Raw genomic sequence first — 23,108 nt, forward strand, 5'->3', positions numbered from 1 at the left:
ATTACCTCACACTTTCCTACATTGAACACCATCTGCCAAATTTTTGCCCACTCACTTAACCTGTCTATATCCCTTTGCAGATTTTTTGTGTCCTCATCACAACATGCCTTCCCGCCTATTTTTGTATCATCAGCAAATCTGGATACACTACACTCTGTCCCTTCCTCGAAGTCATTAAAGTAGATAGTAAATAGCTGAGGCCCTAGGACCGATCCTTGTGGCGCCCCACTACTTACGGCTTTCCAACCTGAAAAAGACCCATTGGTCTCGACTCTCTGCCTTCTGTGTGTTAGCCAATCCTCAATCCATGCCAACACATTACCCCCAATACCCTGAGCTCCTATTTTGTGCAATAACCTTTTACGTGGCACCTTATCAAACGCCTTCTGAAAATCCAAGTACACAACATCTACTGGTTCCCCTTTATCCACTCTGCTTGTTATATCCTCAAAGAACTCTAACAAATTTGTCAAACGTGATTTCCCTTTCATAAAAACATGTTGACACTGTTTTATTGCATTATGTTTTTCTAAATGTCCTGCTTTTTATTCCTTAATAATGGACTCGAGCATTTTCTCAATGACTCATGTTAAGCTAACTGGTCTATAGTTTCCTGCTTTCTGTCTCCCTCCTTTCTTGAATAGGGGCGTCACATTAACAGTTTTCCAATCCGCTGGTACCCTACCGGAATCCAGTGAGTTTTGGTATATTATGATCAATGCCTCCACTATCTCTGCAGCCACTTCTTTTAAATCCCTTGGGTGCAGGCCATCCAGTCCTGGCGACTTGTCTGCCTTTAGTCCCATCAGTTTGTCTAGCACCTTTTCCCTGTTACAAGTTCCTCCCTCCCATTTACACCTTGTTCATCTATTATTGTTGGGATGTTTCTTAAAGTGGATGTACTGGCCAATTCAGTAGGTGTTTGATTACTTACTTGCTATGGCCTTAATCTTGAGTTAACAAAGAAGGGGGTTAACTTTACTGTACCTAAACCGAACAACTAATAAGCAACGTGCCAACATTTCACTCACGCACACTCTGAATGTTTACACACCCACAAGTAAGCTACAGAGTGGGGAAAGGTAGATTGGTTGATTTAGAGGCCATAAAAGAAAAGGGCTAATTAATAATTTTGTTGTAAAAGAATCTTCCGGGATGAATGACCATAATATAATAGAATTTTACATTATGTTTGAAAGTGAGGTAGTTCAATCTGAAGTCAGGGTGTTAAATTTGAACAAAGGAAATGATCAAGCTGTGAGGGGCAAATTGGCTGAGGTGGATTGGGGAAATACATTACAAGGTATGACAGTACATAGGCAATGGATACTCTTTAAAGAAATATTACGTAGTTTACAGCAACTATACATTCCTTCAAGGCACAAAAACCCCAAAAGTAAAGGCAGTCAAGCATGGCTAACAAAGGAAGTTAAGGATTGTTTTAAGATTAAAAGAAAAGGCTTATAAAGTTGCCAGAAATAGTCGTAAACCTGAGGATTGGGAGATTTTAGAATACAGCAAAGGAGGACGAAGAAACTGATAGAATAGAATATGATTATAAGCTAGCAAAAAACATAAAAATGGACTGTAAAAGCTTCTGTAGGTACGTAAAAAAGAACCGTTTGGCTAAGACAAATGTGGGTCCAATACAGGCAGAGTCAGGAGAATTTATAATGGGGAATAGGGAAATGGCAGAGAAGCTAAATGATTACTTTGTGTCTGTCTTCACTGAGGAAGATACAAGAAATCTCGCAGAATTAGAGATCCAAGTGATATGGGGGAATGAGGAATTAGTATTAGTAAGAAGGTTGTATTGGAGAAATAAATGGGGCTCAAGGTTGATAAGTCCCCAGGACCTGATATTGTACATCCCAGAGTGTTGAAAGAGGTAGCTATGGAGATAGTGGATGCATTGATGATCATCTTCCAAAATTCTATAGATTCAGGAGTGGTTCCTGCAGATTGGAAGGTTGTAAATGTCACCCCAGTATTTAAGAGGGGTGGGAGAGAGAAAACAGGGAATTACAGTCCTGTTGGCCTTATATCAGTCATTGCGAAAATGCTACAATCTATTCTAAAGGATGTGATAAATGAACAGTTGGATAATAATCTGATTGGGCATCGTCAACTTGGATTTATGGATGGGAAATCATGTTTGACAAACCTGTTGGGAGTTTTTTGAGGATGTTACTAAGAGAATTGACAAAGGTGAGTCGGTGGATGTAGTATGCTTGGATTTTCAGAAGGCTTTTGATAAAGTCCCCCACAGGAGTTTGGTGAGCAAAATTAAAGCACATGGGATAGGAGGTAATATACTGGCATGGATTAAGGATTGGTTAACAGGCAGAAAGCAGAGAGTAGGAATAAGCTAGTCATTCTCAAGTTGGTAGGCTGTGACTAGTGGGGTACTGCAAGGATCAGTACTTGGACCCCAATTGTTATATAAAGGTGGTCAGTCAACAGGCAAGACTTGAAAGCTTTCAAGCTGGAATGGAGAGAGAGACATGGGTCTGCACATGTCAGAGTCCAGTTACTTCTCCTTTGCTGCATAGAAAAGAGCAGTTTAAAGCCACAGAGGGGGAGGGGCTCATCACTTGACAGTCACTCAGTGAATCAAACATAGCAATTAGCAGTATTTCTTCTTGCCTAAAAAAAAAGAGAACGAACAGTTCCTTTAAACTTCCTGGGTCTTGGTTCTTTCTGGGGAATTAGCAGACATTTTGACTTCCATCTCACAAGCATTGTAGCGTAGGATACAGTGTTGCAAATTGGGTAGCCAACTTAAGCTGCCAACAAAATCATCCTTTCAGCAGGTCTTTTAAAAAAAAAAATGTCTTTTTTTAAAAATTACAAATTCAGATCTCCAGTCAGTGGAATAAAGAAAATTATCATTCAACAAAGCACATTGGTGTAACAATATATTTCAATGATTATATTTGTTAGTATGTTAAATATGCTATCACAACATCTTGGGGTTCATTAATAGAGGTATTGAGTACAAAAGCAGGGAAGTTATGCTGAACCTTTACAAAGCTCTGGTTAGGCCGCAACTAGAGCATTGCATCCACACTTCAGGAAGGATGTGACGGTCTTTGAGAGGGTGCAGAGGAAATTTACCAGAATGGTTCCAGGGATGGGGGATTTTAGCTACAACGTAAGGTTGTTGAAGCAGGGGTTGTTCTCCTTGGAGCAAGGGAGATTTGATGGAGTTGTACAAAATTATGATAGGTTTAGATGAGATAGACAAAAGCTGTCCCCATTAGCTGATGGCACAAGAACTAGTGGTTGCAGATTGAAGATTTTGGGCTGGAGATGCAGGGGAAGTGTGAGGAAGCACTTTTTTTTTACACAGCGAGTGGCAATGACTTGAAACTCGTTGCCGATGACAGTGGTGGAAGTGGAGACGATCAATAATTTCAAAAGGAAATTGTATGGGCATGTGAAGGAAATAAACTTAAGAGCTACAAGGATAGAGCCGTGGAATGGGACTGACTGGAATCGATGGGCTGAGTGGCCTCCTTTTGTGGTGTAATGACTTTATGCCTCTGTAATAGGTAGGGTCATGGACTACGGTACGAGAGGAGGAGGTGTCAGGCAGTTGGCTCTCAGCAGGCTTACTGACAATTAGGGTTAACTGAGAGGACAGAGTGCTACATGTTCAGAGGGAATTTTGTCAGTGGATGAGGGGAGTCAATAATTTGATGTTGAAGGGCAGCATGCAGATGAGAAATAAGGTGCCAAAGATAGATCCTTTGGGCAGAACAGAGGTTGCTTTGTGGGAGCAGGAAGAGAAGTCATTGCAGGTGATACTCTGGCTATGTTACGCTAGATTAGAATAGAAGCAGGTCACTGCAGCCCATCCAGCTGCATAGCAGTGGAGAGGTGTTGCGGGCCGATGGTGTAGTCCCTGATCTTAAAGGCTGCAGACAGATCACGATGAACAAGGAGGGATGGTTTACCTTTGTCACATTCACTCAGGCTGGAAGCTTAGAAGTCCAGGTGAGGGTGCAGGAGATGGGGGAGAGGAGTTTGAAGATGACAATTTGCTGTAAAGAAGCTGGGGGTAATCTGTGCATTCCAGGGTGATCAGTATTTGTGAGCAGTTTTAGCAGATGAAAGCAGGACACAATAATCCATTGTGTGGTCCTGCCAGATCTGGCACTGGTTAGCTGAACCAGTTGTCCGCCATATCCATTTAAGTTTTCATCCCTTGGACTTGAAAGAGTGGCGATGAGGGCCATACGGGGGGGGGGGGGGGGGGGTGACCAGGGTATAGTGAGTAATGGTTTTATTGGAGACTGGGGGCACAAATATTGCTGTGAGCAGAGAGGCAAAGGTTAGACACCTGGGATGTTGAAAGTGTAATTGTAGGCGAGTTGGGGTATTTTTTTTTCTTTGGGTGAATGCTGGAGCTGATAGGGTTGCGGTATGGCAGGGGGATGTCGGTGGGAATGCTAACAGGAAGTGATCAGAGATGCCTTTATTTATGATGAATACAATGGGAGGAAAGCACACTTGAGTGACGGTGTGATGGAATGGAATGCGATGGGGAAAAATGGATATTTTAGTATCAAAATAATTATTTTATTGTCTTTCACAATACAGCTGAATTCAAAAGCACTATTTCTGTACAACACCAAAAAAGAAACTTCTATTTACGTAGTGCCTCTGACACTATGAAATGTCCCAGGATGGGCACTTGGAAATAAACTTGCAGGGTTACGTGGATCGAGCAGGGGAATGGGAGTGACAGGATTCCTCCACAGAGAGCCAACATGGACTCAATGGGCCAAATGGCCACCTCCATGCCGTAAATAACTGACTATAAGATGCTTCACAGGAGAGTCAGAAGGAAAATTTCATAGTGCGTCACAAAAGGCAACAGTATGGCATCCTACCTCCAGCTTAGTCAGATTTTCCAGAATGCCTTAAAGGAGGGAAGAGAGGTTTAAGGAGGGAATTCCAGAGCTTTGGGTTCAGGCAACAGAAGGCACTGCTGCCAATGGTGGAGAAATAAAAAGTGGAGATGCTCAAAAGTGCAGATTTGGGGAGCACAAATGTTTCTGAGGAGTGTGGGGCTGGGTATTATAGGGATGGGAAGGATGAGGCCATGGAGGGATTCAAGAACAAGGATGAGAATTATTCAATGGAGGCATTGCTGAACTGGGTGTCAGAGTAGGCCATCGAGCATAGTGATGATGGGTGCACAGAACTGGTGAATTAAAAAGGCTCAGTGACATTTCCCTTGTTGGTGGCAGCAGTCATTGATCGGGGCACAATCACAACACTTAGCCATGACGCATGACACTCAAACTGGAATGTGTGGGGTCCACTCCAGGTGGTATACTTGGTGGCTGGGAATTTGAATCCTCAAGTTTCTTCTCAAGCGTGTGGGTATTGACTTTCTTAACTAGACTCTCCGTTGCCTGTCACAACCACTTGCAGTTAAAGGGCACCTTGAACATAGTAAAACAAGCTTAAGGCACTTCAGGGATGTGCCTGCAGACCAAAATGTCTCCAGTTTATTGTTGAAATCATGTAACTGTTGAACTCCGAGGATTTAAAAATGTCAAGGATTTGCTTTGTTGTGTCAACTGGAGTAGCGATCATATGCATCATGAATGCTGCAAATGGATTATGTGGGAAGCATGAAATGAAGGGAGACAGAAGGCATATCTGAAAATGGTTCGAACAGAACAAATGGTGCAGAATTTAGTGGTCAATATAAGCTCACAAGCTGGAAAGAAATGGACTATAGTGCAGGAAAATCAATTCCTGACCATGAAACATATTGTAGGAAGGTAAAGCTGGGAATCCAGCAGCACTGGTTCAGGGGATGGGCAATGGTGAGCCTCATCTAGACATGTTTGATGGAAGTAATAAAATACTAAAATAAAATAAACCGCCTGGCTGAACTTGTTCTCAAATTGAACAACTTCTCCTTCAACTCCACTCAGTTCCTTCAAATATAAGGTGTTGCTTTGGGTACCCGCATGGGTCCTAGTTAGGCCTGTCTTTTTGTGGGGTATGTCGAATATTCCTTTTCCAGTCCTAGTCAAGTCCCCTCCCCCAACTCTTTTTCTGGTACATTGATGACTGTATCGGCGATGTTTCCTGCTCTCGCCCCAAACTGGAAAACTTCTTCAACTTTGCTTCCAATTTTCACTCTTCTCTCACCGTTACATGGTCTATCTCTGACACTTCCCTTCCCTTCCACGACTTCTGTCTCCATCTCTGGAGATAGACTGTCCACTAATATTCATTATAAACCCACCGACTCCCACTGCTACCTTGAATACACCTCCTCACACCCTGCTTCCTGTAAGGACTCCATTCCATTCTCCCAATAACTCTGTATCCGCATCTGTTCTGATGCAACCTTTCACAATAGCGCTGCCTCAACCAAGGATTCCCCCCACTGTGGTTGACAGGGCCCTCAACTGTGTCTGACCCATTTCCAGCACTTCTGCCCTCACCCTTTCCCCTCCCTCTCAGAACCGTGACAGGCTTCCCATTGTCTTTACTTTCCATCCCACCAGCCTCCACATCCAAAGGATCACCCTCCACCATTTCTGGAAACTCCAGCATGATGCCACCACCAAACACATATTCCCTTCCCCTCTCCGTCAGCATTCCGAAGGGATAGTTCCCTCCGTGACACCCTGGTCCTCCATTACCCCCCGACACCTTGTCGCCTTCCCATGGCACCTTCCCACGCAATTGCAGGAGGTGTAATACCTGCCCTTTTACCTCTTTCTTCACCATTCAAGGCCCCAACTACTCCTTTCAGGGGAAGCAGCGATTTGCTTGTACTACTTTCAATTTAGTATACTGTATTTGCTGCTCACAATGCGGTCTCCTTTTCATTGGGGAGACCAAACGTAAATTGAGTGAATGCTTTGTGGAACACTTCTGCTCAGTCTGCAAGCATGACCCCGAGCTTCCAGTTGCTTGCTATTACAACACACCCCACTGCTCTCATGCCCACATTTCTGTCTTTGGCCTGCTGCAGTGTTCCAGTGAACATCAATGCAAGCTCGAGGAGCAGCACCTCCTTTTCCAACTAGGCACTTTACAGCCTTGCGGACTGAACAGCGAGTTCAGTAATTTCAACGCATGACTGGCCCTTATTTTTTATTTTATTTTGTTATTTTTTTCACTATGTGTCTGCCTTAAACTGGGTTTTTCATGTTTGTGCTTTTGGCTAGGGCTGTACATTACTTTGTGATTAATATACTCTCTGCACTAATGCTTTGTCCTTTAGCACACTCTCTTTGCCTTTACCCCATGACCTCCTTGTCAGTTAATCTCTCCCACCCTCTGTCTGATCACACACCTTACCTTTTGTTCTCTTCCCCCCGCGCCCCCCCACCCCCCACCACTTTACCTGCTTAAAACCTATTATATTTCTAACCTTTGCCAGTTTTAATGAAAGGTCACAGACCTAAAGCGTTAACTAAGCATCTCTCTCCACAGATGCTGCCAGACCTGCTGAGTATTTCCAGCACTTTCTGTTTTCATTTGAATACTAAACATGGCTAAAATGCACCCATTATTAGAGGCAGAGAAACTGACAATGGCAGAGAGGTGATTAGGGAGGGCAGAGGTGAAATGCAATTTCACTTAGATTCAGATCCATAGCAAGGAGCCTGTAGTCCAGAGCCATGGAACCTCTCCCACATGGCATACCACTTTACTAAAAGTTTTGATAAATTGTAGATGAATACTCAAAATTACTCATCTCTGAAACTTTTTAACTGTTGCCAAAATGTAAAAAAATTCTGGTGGAGCCTGCAGCTCGAAAGATAATCAGAAGCACTGGCGTGAGCGGTTTCAAAAATTGTGCCACTGAGGGAATACCCGATGAGTAGGTTGACATCCGCACACGATTACCAGTGCATGATGTATCACCATGTAAGCAGGCCTTCTGCGCCTCTGCAGACCTGCACTGGCACCAGTGAATGGGCTGATGGGCCTATTCCGATGACGTTGCTGGTGGGTGAAACTGCATCCGCGGGCAGACGCAGTGCGAGGTGCATATACAAAGACACCTGATTGACGTCAGGCATTAATAGTGTTTTACTATTGTAAATTGTTGATGCAGTTGTTATGTGGGTGAATAGAGAAAAGGTTAGGTGCTATTGACAGCCAAGCGAACTATTATAGGAGACAAAATTTAATGTTCTGCACAAGTTATTTTGTGGCAATTTGTTTTGTCTCTGCTAAATATTGAAATATGCATTTGTTGAAATATATAAATTGATATAAATTTGTAAATAGTAGACTCTTATTTAGGGCGTAGATCTTGGGGCTAGAGAAGTACTGAAGTGCTCGAAAGAGCTGAAGAAAAATGTTATATGTGCAATTTTGTGCTCTGTTGGCTAGATCTCCGATGGAAAAAAGGTCAGTCATCAGAAAAGTTTATAATCTCGCAATTTCCACTTATCTTTTGCAACCTTCTTGGAGGGCCATGGATAGTACTAAATGTACTTCTTTAATTTAAAAATATAATAAAATTAGGTGTTAGATTTTTTAAATTGTTCTGGAAATGAACTGAAAAGGTTCTTTGTATGCCAGAGGTATGTGCATTTTATTTTGAGAGGCTCTTGATAGAACTGTATGTTCATCTAATCAGTTTCAGAAGTGATTGCCAGCCTTATTCTGCTTCTCAACTGTCACTGATTAACTTTTAATATATTTTCTTTCTAGTTGGAAATTACCATCGCATTTATTCTCAATAGTATTGTACCAGTTTTTGGCAGTTCTTTTGTAACAGTTTTGTGGAAAAGGAGAAGGCCATTCAGCCTGTTGAGCATGTTCCTCCATTAAGTTACTTCATGATTTACCTGTATCTTAACTCCATCTACCCATCTTGGTTCCATAACCTTGAATACCCTTGACTAACAAAAATCAATCGCAGTTTTAAAACTTTCAATTGACCTAGCCTCAACAGCCTTTTGGGGGAAAGAGCTCCAGATTGCTATTACCCTTTGAGTGGAAAAGTGCTTCCTGACTTCACCCCTGAATAGCTTAGTTCAGATTTGAAGTAATGTCCCTTTGTTCTGTACTGCCCCAAAGTATTTTCTCTCTATCTACCCTCTCAAATCCTTGAATTATCTTCAGCACTTCTGTTAGTATTTTGAGAGAAATAAGAGACCAACAAGGAGGGCATTGGAGTAATTAGGTTTAGAGGTAAGAAAGGTATGTCAAATGACATTGGAGAGCCAGGAGTCAACCCTGAAATAAGGGTACAGGCTTGGTCAATTGTAGAAAGATAGTGTTAGAATCCAAACAGGTCATTAGACTCACTAAATCTGTACTGCTGTTTTTCTTTTCTAAGTCACCTAGTCTCATCCCACTCACCTACCCAGTTCTGGTACCCTTAATAGTGTCCCTCTTTCAAGTAACTACATTGGACTTGTTTTTAAAAGTAGTTTTTGACACCCATTTTTGACTTGGTTTCTGTTTTCTAACCTCCCTTTAATTCTTTGTCCTAAATTTGTGTCCTCTCTTTGCCATTTTGCTAATTAGTGAAAACTACCTGTCCTAATCTTTAAACTCTGAGCAGTCTTGAAGATCTCTATTAGGGCGCCCCTGAATCTCTTCTGCTCTTGTGAAAACAGCCAACCATTTTGAATCTCTCCTGTGCATTTCTCGTATAGAGCAAATCACTACTTGATAGTGTTCCTGATGCCATTACTCTGGAATTCACTGTTTACAGTCACTTGGATATTTGAGGTTATTGAGATGAGTGGTGGATGTATTTGTTAAGTGGAACATTTTTCTCTTTTGGCAATGTGTCAAGCATTCTGTGGTTAGTGCAGCACAGGTTAGATGGAAGATAAAGCTCCTCCTATAAGCTGTGCGCCTTCACCCCAACCTTCTAACACCTTCATTGAAAGATGGTGATATTTCTGTTGATTCTCATTTTGTGTTGTTCGTTGATCTCAGCCAGTAAGGCTACAACAGTTGCCCTCTGCCCTTGGTTAGGAAACGGAAAAGTCAGCCAAATTTCCCACTTCCAACGAGTGACGGCTGCTGGAAAATGTTTCATTTGGTGGAGATTTTGATGAGTTCAGGAATAGCTCTGCTCTGATTTTTGCATTCATTTCCTTCACCCCGATAATATATTTGCATTTATACAGTGGCTGATAATGTTGAAGCTTCTTGAGGCACTTAAGAAAATAAATTACATTTGAAGTACAGTGGTTGATAGAGAAGTGACCATGGTTGAACGGCTTCTCAACCCAGATTTTTTAGCCTCACACAGGAATGCATAATCATTTTGTTGTGGCAGCCTAAGATTGCTGACCCAAGCAGCTATACTCGAGCATAGGTTGTTCAGGGTACAGTAGGGAAAGGAGAAATTTGGGGAAAAAAATCAGAATAGTTAACAAAAGAAAGCAATGATAACCAGCTAGAAACAACTTTTTAGGAAAGGAAGAACTTGCATTTACAGCACATGGGCATGTGTTTCCAACATCTCAAACAACTTCACATACGTTCAACTAATATGAGCAGCATGGACAGAATGGATAGTCAGAAGCTTTTTCCCAGGGTGGAAGAGTCAGGCTTGGAGGGCCGAATGGCCTGTTCCTGTGCTGTACTGTTCTTTGTTCTTTGTTACTAGGGGACATAGGTTTAAGGTGAGAGGGGCAAAGTTTAGAGGGGATGTGCGAGACAAGTTCTTTACACAGAGGGTAGTGAGTGCCTGGAACTTGCTGCCGGGGGAGGTGGTGGAAGCAGGTACCATAGAGACGTTTAAGAGGCATCTTGAAAAATACATGAATAGGATGGGAATAGAAGGATACGGTCCCCGGAAGTGCAGAAGGCTTTAGTTTAGACAGGCATCAAGATTGGCGCAGGCTTGGACGGCCGAATGGCCTGTTCCTGTGCTGTACTGTTCTTTGTTCTTTGTACTTAGTTGATTTACGTAAGCAAGTTAATCAGTCATTGTTGCCCAAAGGAAGATTCCACGAAAAATGGTCATGCAACTGATCAATTAATTTGATTTTGTTGATGTCAGTTCAGGGAGGAATATGAGCCCAAGATGTTGCCTGCTTCGCTATGATGCTCTGGGATATTTAAAATTCCCTGAATCATTAGAGCAATCTGTTTGGGTCTCTGTTTAATGCCAATCCAACAGAATAATATAGAACTTAGAGTGTAGAAACAGGCTGTTTGGCCCAATTGATTTGTGCTGTATTTAAGCTCCATGTGTGAGAGAGAGAGAAAGACAGACACAAAGAGAGAGAGAAGGAGGGGGGGGGGGGGGGAGAGAGAGGGACGGATGCAGCGGGGGGTGGGGGGAGGCAGAGGGGGACGGGGGGGGTGGGGAGAGATGGACGCAACGAGGGGGGGGGGAGAGAGATGGACGCAACGAGGGGGGGGGGAGAGAGATGGACGCAACGAGGGGGGGGGGAGAGAGATGGACGCAACGAGGGGGGGGGGAGAGAGATGGACGCAACGAGGGGGGGGGGGAGAGAGATGGACGCAACGAGGGGGGGGGGGAGAGAGATGGACGCAACGAGGGGGGGGGGGAGAGAGATGGACGCAACGAGGGGGGGGGGAGAGAGATGGACGCAACGAGGGGGGGGGGGAGAGAGATGGACGCAACGAGGGGGGGGGGGAGAGAGATGGACGCAACGGGGGGGGGGGGAGAGAGATGGACGCAACGAGGGGGGGGGGGGAGAGAGATGGACGCAACGAGGGGGGGGGGAGAGAGATGGACGCAACGAGGGGGGGGGAGAGAGATGGACGCAACGAGGGGGGGTGGAAGAGATGGACGCAACGAGGGGGGGGGGGAGAGAGATGGACGCAACGAGGGAGGTGGGGGGGGGAAGAGATGGACGCAACGAGGGAGGGGGGGGGAAGAGATGGACGCAACGAGGGAGGGGGGGGGAAGAGATGGACGCAACGAGGGAGGGGGGGGGAAGAGATGGACGCAACGAGGGAGGGGGGGGGAAGAGATGGACGCAACGAGGGAGGGGGGGGGAAGAGATGGACGCAACGAGGGAGGGGGGGGGAAGAGATGGACGCAACGAGGGAGGGGGGGGGGAAGAGATGGACGCAACGAGGGAGGGGGGGGGAAGAGATGGACGCAACGAGGGGGGGGGAGGGAGATGGACGCAACGAGGGGGGGGGAGGGAGATGGACGCAACGAGGGGGGGGGAGGGAGATGGACGCAACGAGGGGGGGGGAGGGAGATGGACGCAACGAGGGGGGGGGAGGGAGATGGACGCAACGAGGGGGGGGGAGGGAGATGGACGCAACGAGGGGGGGGGAGGGAGATGGACGCAACGAGGGGGGGGGAGGGAGATGGACGCAACGAGGGGGGCGGGAGGGAGATGGACGCAACGCGGGGGGCGGGAGGGAGATGGACGCAACGCGGGGGGCGGGAGGGAGATGGACGCAACGAGGGGGGGGGGGAGATGGACGCAACGAGGGGGGCGGGAGGGAGATGGACGCAACGCGGGGGGCGGGAGGGAGATGGACGCAACGCGGGGGGCGGGAGGGAGATGGACGCAACGAGGGGGGGGAGAGATGGACGCAACGGGGGGGGGAGAGATGGACGCAACGAGGGGGGGGAGAGATGGACGCAACGAGGGGGGGGAGAGATGGGGAGAGGGGGACGCAACGGGGGGGGGAGAGGGGGACGCAACGGGGGGGAGAGAGGGGGACGCAACGGGGGGGAGAGAGGGGGACGCAACGGGGGGGAGAGAGGGGGACGCAACGGGGGGGAGAGAGGGGGACGCGAGGGTGGGGGGAGAGGGGGACGCGAGGGTGGGGGGGAGAGGGGGACGCAGCGAGGGTGGGGGGGAGAGGGGGACGCAGCGAGGGTGGGGGGGGGAGAGGGGGACGCAGCGAGGGTGGGGGGGGGAGAGGGGGACGCAGCGAGGGTGGGGGGGGGAGAGGGGGACGCAGCGAGGGTGGGGGGGGGAGAGGGGGACGCAGCGAGGGTGGGGGGGGGAGAGGGGGACGCAGCGAGGGTGGGGGGGGGAGAGGGGGACGCAGCGAGGGTGGGGGGGGGAGAGGGGGACGCAGCGAGGGTGGGGGGGGGAGAGGGGGACGCAGCGAGGGTGGGGGGGGGAGAGGGGGACGCAGCGAGGGTGGGGGGGGGAGAGGGGGACGCAGCGAGGGTGGGGGGGGGAGAGGGGGACGCAGCGAGGGTGGGGGGGGGAGAGGGGGACGCAGCGAGGGTGGGGGGGGGAGAGGGGGACGCAGCGAGGGTGGGGGGGGGAGAGGGGGACGCAGCGAGGGTGGGGGGGGGAGAGGGGGACGCAGCGAGGGTGGGGGGGGGAGAGGGGGACGCAGCGAGGGTGGGGGGGGGAGAGGGGGACGCAGCGAGGGTGGGGGGGGGAGAGGGGGACGCAGCGAGGGTGGGGGGGGGAGAGGGGGACGCAGCGAGGGTGGGGGGGGGAGAGGGGGACGCAGCGAGGGTGGGGGGGGGAGAGGGGGACGCAGCGAGGGTGGGGGGGGGAGAGGGGGACGCAGCGAGGGTGGGGGGGGGAGAGGGGGACGCAGCGAGGGTGGGGGGGGGAGAGGGGGACGCAGCGAGGGTGGGGGGGGGAGAGGGGGACGCAGCGAGGGTGGGGGGGGGAGAGGGGGACGCAGCGAGGGTGGGGGGGGGAGAGGGGGACGCAGCGAGGGTGGGGGGGGGAGAGGGGGACGCAGCGAGGGTGGGGGGGGGAGAGGGGGACGCAGCGAGGGTGGGGGGGGGAGAGGGGGACGCAGCGAGGGTGGGGGGGGGAGAGGGGGACGCAGCGAGGGTGGGGGGGGGAGAGGGGGACGCAGCGAGGGTGGGGGGGGGAGAGGGGGACGCAGCGAGGGTGGGGGGGGGAGAGGGGGACGCAGCGAGGGTGGGGGGGGGAGAGGGGGACGCAGCGAGGGTGGGGGGGGGAGAGGGGGACGCAGCGAGGGTGGGGGGGGGAGAGGGGGACGCAGCGAGGGTGGGGGGGGGAGAGGGGGACGCAGCGAGGGTGGGGGGGGGAGAGGGGGACGCAGCGAGGGTGGGGGGGAGAGAGGGGGACGCAGCGAGGGTGGGGGGGAGAGAGGGGGACGCAGCGAGGGTGGGGGGGAGAGAGGGGGACGCAGCGAGGGTGGGGGGGAGAGAGGGGGACGCAGCGAGGGTGGGGGGGAGAGAGGGGGACGCAGCGAGGGTGGGGGGGAGAGAGGGGGACGCAGCGAGGGTGGGGGGGAGAGAGGGGGACGCAGCGAGGGTGGGGGGGAGAGAGGGGGACGCAGCGAGGGTGGGGGGGAGAGAGGGGGACGCAGCGAGGGTGGGGGGGAGAGAGGGGGACGCAGCGAGGGTGGGGGGGAGAGAGGGGGACGCAGCGAGGGTGGGGGGGAGAGAGGGGGACGCAGCGAGGGTGGGGGGGAGAGAGGGGGACGCAGCGAGGGTGGGGGGGAGAGAGGGGGACGCAGCGAGGGTGGGGGGGAGAGAGGGGGACGCAGCGAGGGTGGGGGGGAGAGAGGGGGACGCAGCGAGGGTGGGGGGGAGAGAGGGGGACGCAGCGAGGGTGGGGGGGAGAGAGGGGGACGCAGCGAGGGTGGGGGGGAGAGAGGGGGACGCAGCGAGGGTGGGGGGGAGAGAGGGGGACGCAGCGAGGGTGGGGGGGAGAGAGGGGGACGCAGCGAGGGTGGGGGGGAGAGAGGGGGACGCAGCGAGGGTGGGGGGGAGAGAGGGGGACGCAGCGAGGGTGGGGGGGAGAGAGGGGGACGCAGCGAGGGTGGGGGGGAGAGAGGGGGACGCAGCGAGGGTGGGGGGGAGAGAGGGGGACGCAGCGAGGGTGGGGGGGAGAGAGGGGGACGCAGCGAGGGTGGGGGGGAGAGAGGGGGACGCAGCGAGGGTGGGGGGGAGAGAGGGGGACGCAGCGAGGGTGGGGGGGAGAGAGGGGGACGCAGCGAGGGTGGGGGGGAGAGAGGGGGACGCAGCGAGGGTGGGGGGGAGAGAGGGGGACGCAGCGAGGGTGGGGGGGAGAGAGGGGGACGCAGCGAGGGTGGGGGGGAGAGAGGGGGACGCAGCGAGGGTGGGGGGGAGAGAGGGGGACGCAGCGAGGGTGGGGGGGAGAGAGGGGGACGCAGCGAGGGTGGGGGGGAGAGGGGGACGCAGCGAGGGTGGGGGGGAGAGGGGGACGCAGCGAGGGTGGGGGAGAGAGGGGGTTGCAGCGAGGGGGGGGAGAGATGGACGCAACGGGGGCGGAGAGGGGGGGAGAGATGGACGCAACGAGGGGGGAGGGGGGGGAGAGATGGACGCAACGAGGGGGGAGGGGGGGCGAGAGATGGACGCAACGAGGGGGGAGGGGGGGCGAGAGATGGACGCAACGAGGGGGGAGGGGGGGCGAGAGGGACGCAACGAGGGGGGAGGGGGGGCGAGAGGGACGCAACGAGGGGGGAGGGGGGGCGAGAGGGACGCAACGAGGGGGGGGGAGAGGGGGACGCAACGAGGTGGGGTGCGAGAAGGACGCGGGGAGGGGGGGGGAGAGATGGACGCAACAGGGGGGGAGAGATGGACGCAACAGGGGGGGAGAGATGGACGCAACAGGGGGGGCGAGATGGACGCAACAGGGGGGGCGAGGGGGACGCAACGAGGGAGACGGGGGGGGCGAGGGGGGCGCAGCGAGGGGGACGGGGGGGCGAGGGGGGCGCAGCGAGGGGGACGGGGGGGGCGAGGGGGGCGCAGCGAGGGGGACGCAACGAGGGGGACGCAACGAGGGGGGCGAGGGGGACGCAACGAGGGGGGGGAGAGGGGGAGGGGAGGGTGGGGGAGAGGGGGACGCAACGAGGGGGGAGAGGGGGGGGAGAGGGACGCGAGGGTGGGGGGAGAGGGGGTGGATGAGAGGGCCGCAACAAGGGGGAGAGAGCGAGGGAGCGACAGACGCAGGCAAATGCAACGAGAGAGAGCAAGGGAGCGACAGACGCAGACGGACGGGCGCACGACGAGAGTGGGGGATGGACGGGAGAGAGCAAGGGAGCGAGATGGGGGAGACGGGCACCGCGAGCGAGGGGGAAGAGATCACTCCTGAAAGATGGGCATCTATCTGGAATACTTCGCATCACAGCATCAATGTGCGGGCAGATGTTGACTACTTGTGTAAACAGAAACAATGCCAGGTATCTCACTAAATCAGTGCTCAACATAGTGATGAGAAAGTAAGTTAATAAATTAGTCATCTAATTTAAAGCTTGTTGACAAAAATGCACATTTTTGGTAGTGATTTGTAGTGAAATAAATTTGTATTGCCGTTATCTTTTTGAAGTTTGCTCATCGGCCCCCTACGTAGGTCAAAAATTGTAATGTGGCCCCTCATGCAAAAAGATTGGACACCCATGCAGTTTCTGACCTTCAGACCTAAAAGGCCAGCTTTAAAAAAAAAAGTTGGAACTGTCAGTTTCAGTAACAGTTGCTGTGAGCTGGAACTCCTGCTTCCAACCTTCAGGACAGCTTCCTGGTTTTCCGTTGGCCATTTAAAAAATATATCGGAACTGACAGTTCTTATGTTAAAATTTACTTAATCCTTCATAATTATATGATATACTAGCTATTAAATGCTGAAATATTGGAATGCTGAGATCACTTTGGTGATTTTATGCAGATACGTTGGTCCATCATCTTCACGGTAATTGTAGGTATACCAAGGGAAAACTAATGTTTCTACACATTTGAAGTGGTCTGGACCTTGTCAAAAAAATTTCAGACTTAAAAAAAAAAAATCTTTGGCCACTAATTTTCAGACCTTTTGGTCTCTAGCCACTCTCACCCCAATTTCTATACATGTCTCAATATCTGCTTATTTTGCCTTGCACTGTCATCTCTAAATTGTCATTTAATCACTCCTGCCCTCCACTCCATCACATACCTCTCCCTTTGGTTTATCCTCTCCCACCCCTTTTCCTTAGCTGTGCACCTGCTTAAAGCTGTCCCAATTCTGGTGAAAGGTCATCAACTTGAAATGGTAACTCTGTTTCTCTCTCCATGGATGCTGCCTCACTTGCTGAATGTTTCCAGCATTTTCTGCTTTTATTTCAGATTTCCAGCATCCACAGTATTTTAGTTTTGTCTAAGTCGCTGATGGCCTTGTTAATTTCGGTGAGGATGTGAATTTTCAATGTATTTATATGATTGCCAGTACCAGGAAGGCTCAATTTCCATTTAGAGAAGAATGCTGTAATTCATCTGATGGCCAACATAGCAATCAATGGACAAGGTGGTTTGATCCCTCAACCCAATTTGATGGTCACGACGCAAGTACAAAATTTCAAAACCTGTTTAAGGAGAAGTTAAGCATGGCGAAAGAATAAATTTCTGATTTAAAATGTGCACCAGTGGTTAACTTATATTGCTTTAAAAATCTGGCCACATCATTAATGTAATTGTATTTTTTTCAGAATATCTTCACTAATCACACACTAGATGTAAATGTACGGTGGCTTGCTGTGTTGTACTTCAAAAATGGAATTGATCGTTATTGGCGACGTATTGCTCCACAGTAAGTACTTCAGTTATGCTTTAGGCATCTTATTGAGCTTTAAGTTTTGTTTACAGCTTTATTGAACATTCTGGAAATCAGACAGATTACCATGATCCTTAGAACAAACCACTTGGGTGCAAGATGTTGGGTAAAACTGAAATTGCACATTCCTGGTTAGCCCAATAAGTGTTCTCTCTTTCAACAACAGCTGCAGCAATCTTTTAGATATGCTGTTTCTGAATTAGTTTTCCTGGTTGAGATTTTCAGTGTATTGGATTGCGATAGTAATGGGTTTGCTCGTTGCTGAAAGGGCAGAAATTGATAGCAAAAGGAAAAGATCTCGAAGGGGAGAAAACATGAAAATTAAAGATTTAGCAGACTAATGGACCAAGGATACACCTTCCATTGGTACTGAGCTGAATCATGTGCAAGCAGCATCTAAACTTGCATTTATGTCTTGCTATTATGAAGTCCTGGTGTGCTTTGCAGGTAGGCATAAAGAAAATGAACAGTGAACCAGAAAGGGGGTTGAGGAGGTCGTGACTGGAAGCTTGGTTGAAAGGTTGGGTTTTGAGAAGATTTTTCAAGAAAAGTGGCGAGGAATGGAATTGCAGACATTTTCACTTAAGGGGCTGAAGTCTTTGTCACCAACATTGGGAGTCAAATAGAATGTAGGATGTGCTCAAGCCAATGGAATTGAGTATGACACAGAAATGAGCTATTTGATCAACCAGTCCATGTTGGTGATAACCCTCCACGTGAGCATATCTGTAATCATGTTTACCCACTCTGCTGACATCCTTTCAACTCATTTTCTTTCACCCATATCTCCTGCCCTGTTCTAAATCTATTTAATCCTGTACCTTTAGCCCCCTGTTCATGACCCCTCAACTATTGGAAACAGATTCTACCTTGCTGGAGGGGACATGTGATCTGCTCCTCCTATTTCTTATGTATTTTAATTCCTCCATAATTTGAAATATTTCTGTTATATTTCCCCATAATCTGCATTACTTCAACATAAAGCCCCATATTTAAAAAAAATTTTGTGTTTGTATTTCCTCATATTACAGCGCCCTAGTGAATCTGTGTTGTACTCTCTCTAAAGCTCCTGAAATTTTGACACCACTACCTTTAGGCCAGTATCCAAATTATTAATATACCTATACATTTAGTCTCAAACTAAATCCTGTGGGACACCACTACTTACTAATGACATAGGTGGGGCAGGGGTTGGGTATTGTGGGGATATGGTTTGTAGGGCTGAAGAAAACTGCTGAAATGGGTTGGCATAAAACTACAGAGGAGTTTAAAGATCAAAGTAAGGATTTTAAATTTCAAGCTTAGAGGACTGGGAGCCAAGTAGGTCAGCGAAGACAAATGATGAGCATGCAGAACAGGATAAGTGCAAGAACGTTTTGGGCAAGTTACAGTTTAGAGAGGCCAAAGGAGGGAGGCCACCAAAGAGTGTTGAAACAGCTGAATCGGGAGGGGATGAAGTCAGATCTTTTTGCAGTCAAGGTACGGAGCTGGCAGTGTTGTGAAGGTGAATTCAGCAGTCTTTATGATGGGAATGATATGGGGAAGGGGGAATACAGTGAGTGATAAAGGAGTAGAGTTGGTAACAGTGAAATAATTCACTTTGGTCTTACCAATATTCAGCTGGACAAAGCTATAGCTCATCCAAGACTTGAAGTTGGGTGAGCAGTCTGATAGGTGGTTGGGGAAGTACAGCTGTCTGTCATTGGCATATCTGTGAAAGCTGACACCATGTCTGCAGACTATGCCAATGTGAGTGAGCAGGTCGATGAAAAGAAAATAGTTTTTAAAAAAGTCTTTTTGGGACTCTGGGGAGACAGAGTACAGGGAATGGAAGAGAAATCTAAGTTTGGATTGGAAGGAATTAAAGCATGGGAAGTTGCTTGGATGGATCTGAACAGAGGATAGACTTTGAGGAGATTGCCATGGTCAACCCTTGTAAACCCTGCAGAGAGGTCAAGGAAGATGACTAGGAATAATTCTTCACTCATAATCACAGAGGATGGTGTTCATGACTTTGGTTAGGGTCATTTTGGTGTTTGAGGGCAGAAACCACACAAGGGATTTGTGCAGAGAATTATAAGAAAGATATACATATAGCTGAGGCGACTACTCATTTGAGGGTCCTCGAAAGAAAAAGGAGATTAGAGATTGTTCAGATATTGGTGAAGATGCAAGAATTGAGAATGCGCTGCTTGAGGGTGATGATGGTGGGTTAAAGGGGAGGCATGCGAGAGGAGAGAGCTCTCGAACTTTCATCCCTTCCATTCTCTCCAACCCCTCTTTCCCCATTCCCTCCCCCAACCCAACACCCTAGTATATATATATATCCTGCTTTACTCTCAACTTCCCTCACGTACACTCTTGACCCTTTCTGCTCTTTTTTTTTTATTTGTTTGTGGGATGTGGGTGTTGCTGACTAGACTAGCCTTTATTGCCTATCCATAATTGCCCTTGAGAAGGTGGTGGTGAGCTGCTGTCTTGATCCACTGCAGTCCTTAGGGTGTAGGTACACCCACAGAGCTGTTAGGAAGGGAGTTCCAAGATTCTGACCCAGCGATGGCGAAGGAGCAGCGATATAGTTGCATGCCAGGAAGTTGTGACTTGGAGGGGAAATTGCAGGTGGTGGTGTTCCCATGCATCTGCTGCCCTTGTCTTTCCAGGTGGCAGAGGTTGTGGGTATGGAAGGTGATGTTGAAGGAGCCTTGCTGAATTGCTGCAGTGCATCTTGTAGATGGTACACTGCTGCCATTGTGGAGGGAGTGAACGTTGAAGGTTTTTTTTTAGATTAGAGATACAGCACTGAAACAGGCCCTTCGGCTCACCGAGTCTCTGCCGAACATCAACCACCCATTTATTCTAATCCTGCACTAATCCCATATTCCTACCAAACATCCCCACCTGTCCCTATATTTCCCTACCACCTACCTATACTAGTGACAATTTATAATGGCCAATTTACCTATCAACCTGCAAGTCTTTTGGCTTGTGGGAGGAAACCGGAGCACCCGGAGAAAACCCACGCAGACACAGGGAGAACTTGCAAACTCCACACAGGCAGTACCCGGAATCGAACCCGAGTCCCTGGAGCTGTGAGGCTGCGGTGCTAACCACTACGCCACTGTGGATGGTTGTGGATGGGGTGCCAGTCAAGCGGACTGCTTTGTCCTGGATGGTGTTGAGCTTCTTGAGTGTTGTTGGAGCTGCACCCATCCAGGCAAGTTCAGAGTATTCCATCACACTCCTGACTTAGGAACATATGAGCAGGAGTAGGCCATTCAGCCCATTGAGGCTGCTCCGCCATTGGATACAATCATGGCTGATCATCCACTTCAGTGCCTTAATGACTTGTGCCTTGTGGATGGTGGGTAGGCACTGGGGAGACAGGAGGTGAGTCACTCGCCAGAGATTTTGCAGCCTCTGACCTGCTCTTGTAGCCACAGCATTTTTTATGTGGCTGGTCCAGTTCAGTTTCTGGCCAGTGGTAACCCCGAGGATGTTGATAGTGGGGCATTCAGTGACAGTAATGCCATTGAACGTCAAGGGGAGATGGTTGGATTCTCTCGTCTGAGATGGTTATTGCCTGGCACTTGTATGGCACGAATGTTACTTGCCACTTATTAGCCCAAGCCTGGATGTTGCACAGGTCTTGCTGCATATGGACATGGGCTGCTTTGGTCAGGAACTGAGTGACCCTGGCGGAACCCACACTGAGTGTCAGTGAGCAGGTAATTGCTGAGAAAGTGCCGCTTGATTGCACTTTTGATGACCCCCTCCATTACATTGCTGATGATTGAGAGTAAACTAATGGGGTGCTAGTTGGCCGGGTTGGATTTGTCCTGCTTCTTATGCACAAGACATACCTGGGCAATTTTCCACATTGTTGGATAGATGCCAGAGTTGTAGCTGTACTGGAACAGCTTGGCTAGGGGCACGGCTTGTTCTGGAGCACGTCTTCAGTACTATTGCTGGAATATTGTTAGGGCCCATAGCCTTTGCAGTATCCAGTGCCTTTAGTAGTTTCTTGATATCACGTGAAGTTTTTTGGATTGGCTAAAGACTGGCATCTGTCAGGGATCTCAGGCGGAGGCTGAGATGGATCATCCATTTGGCACTTCTGGCTGAAGATGGATGCGAATGCTTCAGCCTTATCTTTTGCACTGATGTGCTGGGCTACCCCATCGTTGAGTATGGGGATATTTGTGAAGCCTCCTCATACTGTCAGTTGTTTAATTGTCCACCACCATTCACGACTGGATGTGGCAGGACTGCAGAGCTTAGATCTGATCCATTGGTTGTGGGATCGCTTAGCTCTGTCTATTGCGTGCTGCTTCCGCTGTTTGGCATGGAAGTTGTCCTGTGTTGTAGTTTCATCAGGATGGCACCTCATTTTTAGGTATGCCTGATGCTGCTCCTGGCATGCCCTCCTGAACTCTTTATTGGACCAGGGTTGGTCCCCTGGCTTGATGGTAATGGTAGAGTGGGAGATATTCCAGGCCATGAGATTACAGATTGTGGTTGAATACAATTCTGCTTATGGCCCACAGCACCTCATGGATACCCCGTTTTGAGTTGCTAGATCTGTTCGAAATGTTAGCACAGTGGTAGTGCCACACAGCATGATGGTGGGTACTCTCAATGTGAAGACAGGACTTTGTCTCCACAAGGATTGTGCGGTGGTCTCCTACCAATGCTGTCATGGACAGATGCATCTGTGACAGATTGGTGGGGACAAGGTCAAGTATGTTTTCTTTCTTGTTGATTCTCTCACCACCTGCCGCATACCCAGTCTAGCACATATGTCCTATAGGATTTAGCCAGCTTGGTCAGCAGAGGTGCTACCAAGCCACTCTTGGTGATGGATATTGAAGTCCCCCACCCAGAGTACATCTTGCTCCTCAGTGCGTCTTCCAATTGGTGTTCAAAATGATTCAACACTGATTCATCAGCCGGGGTGGGAGGGGGGGGGGGGTGGGGGGCAGATGGGCGGGTGACGATAGGTGATAATCATGAGGTTTCCTTGCCCATGTTTGATGTGATGCCATGAGACTTCATGGGGTCCAGAATCCATGTTGAGGGCTGCCAAAGCAATTCCCTCCCGACTGTATACCACTGTGCCGCCACCTCTGGTGTCCCACCGGCAGGACATACCCGGAAATGGTGATGGTGGTGCCTGGGACTTTGTCTGCAAGGTATGATTCTGTGAGTATGACTATGTCGGGCTGTTGCTTGACTAGTCTGTGGGACAGCTCTGGTTTCATTCATTTTCTTAGATTTGGTTTTGATACAACTGAGTGGCTTGCTGAGAGTCAACCACATTGCTGTGGGTCTGGTTTTACATTTAGGCCAGACTGGGTAAGGACAGCAGATTTCCTTCTCTAAAGGCATTAGTAAACCAGATGTGTTCTTACAACAATTGACAATGGTTTCGTGGTCACCACTAGACTAGTCTTTTTAATTCCAGATTTATTAATTGAATTCAAATTGTGCCATCTGCTGTGGTGGGATTCGAACCCATGTCCCCAGAGCATTACCCTGGGGCTCTTGGTTACTAGTCTAGAGACATTATCACTGCACCACTGCCTCTCCATATACTGC

The 23,108-nt window shown here is 49.7% G+C and overlaps 1 protein-coding gene across 4 annotated transcripts in view; it reads left to right on the top strand.

Moving 5' to 3' along the window:
• Positions 1 to 23,108, top strand: part of ipo11 (importin 11) — an 837,351-nt gene that overhangs the window by 84,264 nt on the left and 729,979 nt on the right. For all 4 annotated transcript variants that reach the window (XM_068034109.1, XM_068034083.1, XM_068034101.1 and 1 more), the window contains exon 3: positions 17,389 to 17,489. In XM_068034109.1, the coding sequence (XP_067890210.1) occupies positions 17,389 to 17,489 (101 nt within the window). The remainder of the gene's footprint in view (positions 1 to 17,388; positions 17,490 to 23,108) is intronic.

Source organism: Heterodontus francisci, chromosome 1 (genome assembly GCF_036365525.1).
Source record: "Heterodontus francisci isolate sHetFra1 chromosome 1, sHetFra1.hap1, whole genome shotgun sequence".
Lineage (NCBI taxonomy): Eukaryota > Metazoa > Chordata > Chondrichthyes > Heterodontiformes > Heterodontidae > Heterodontus > Heterodontus francisci.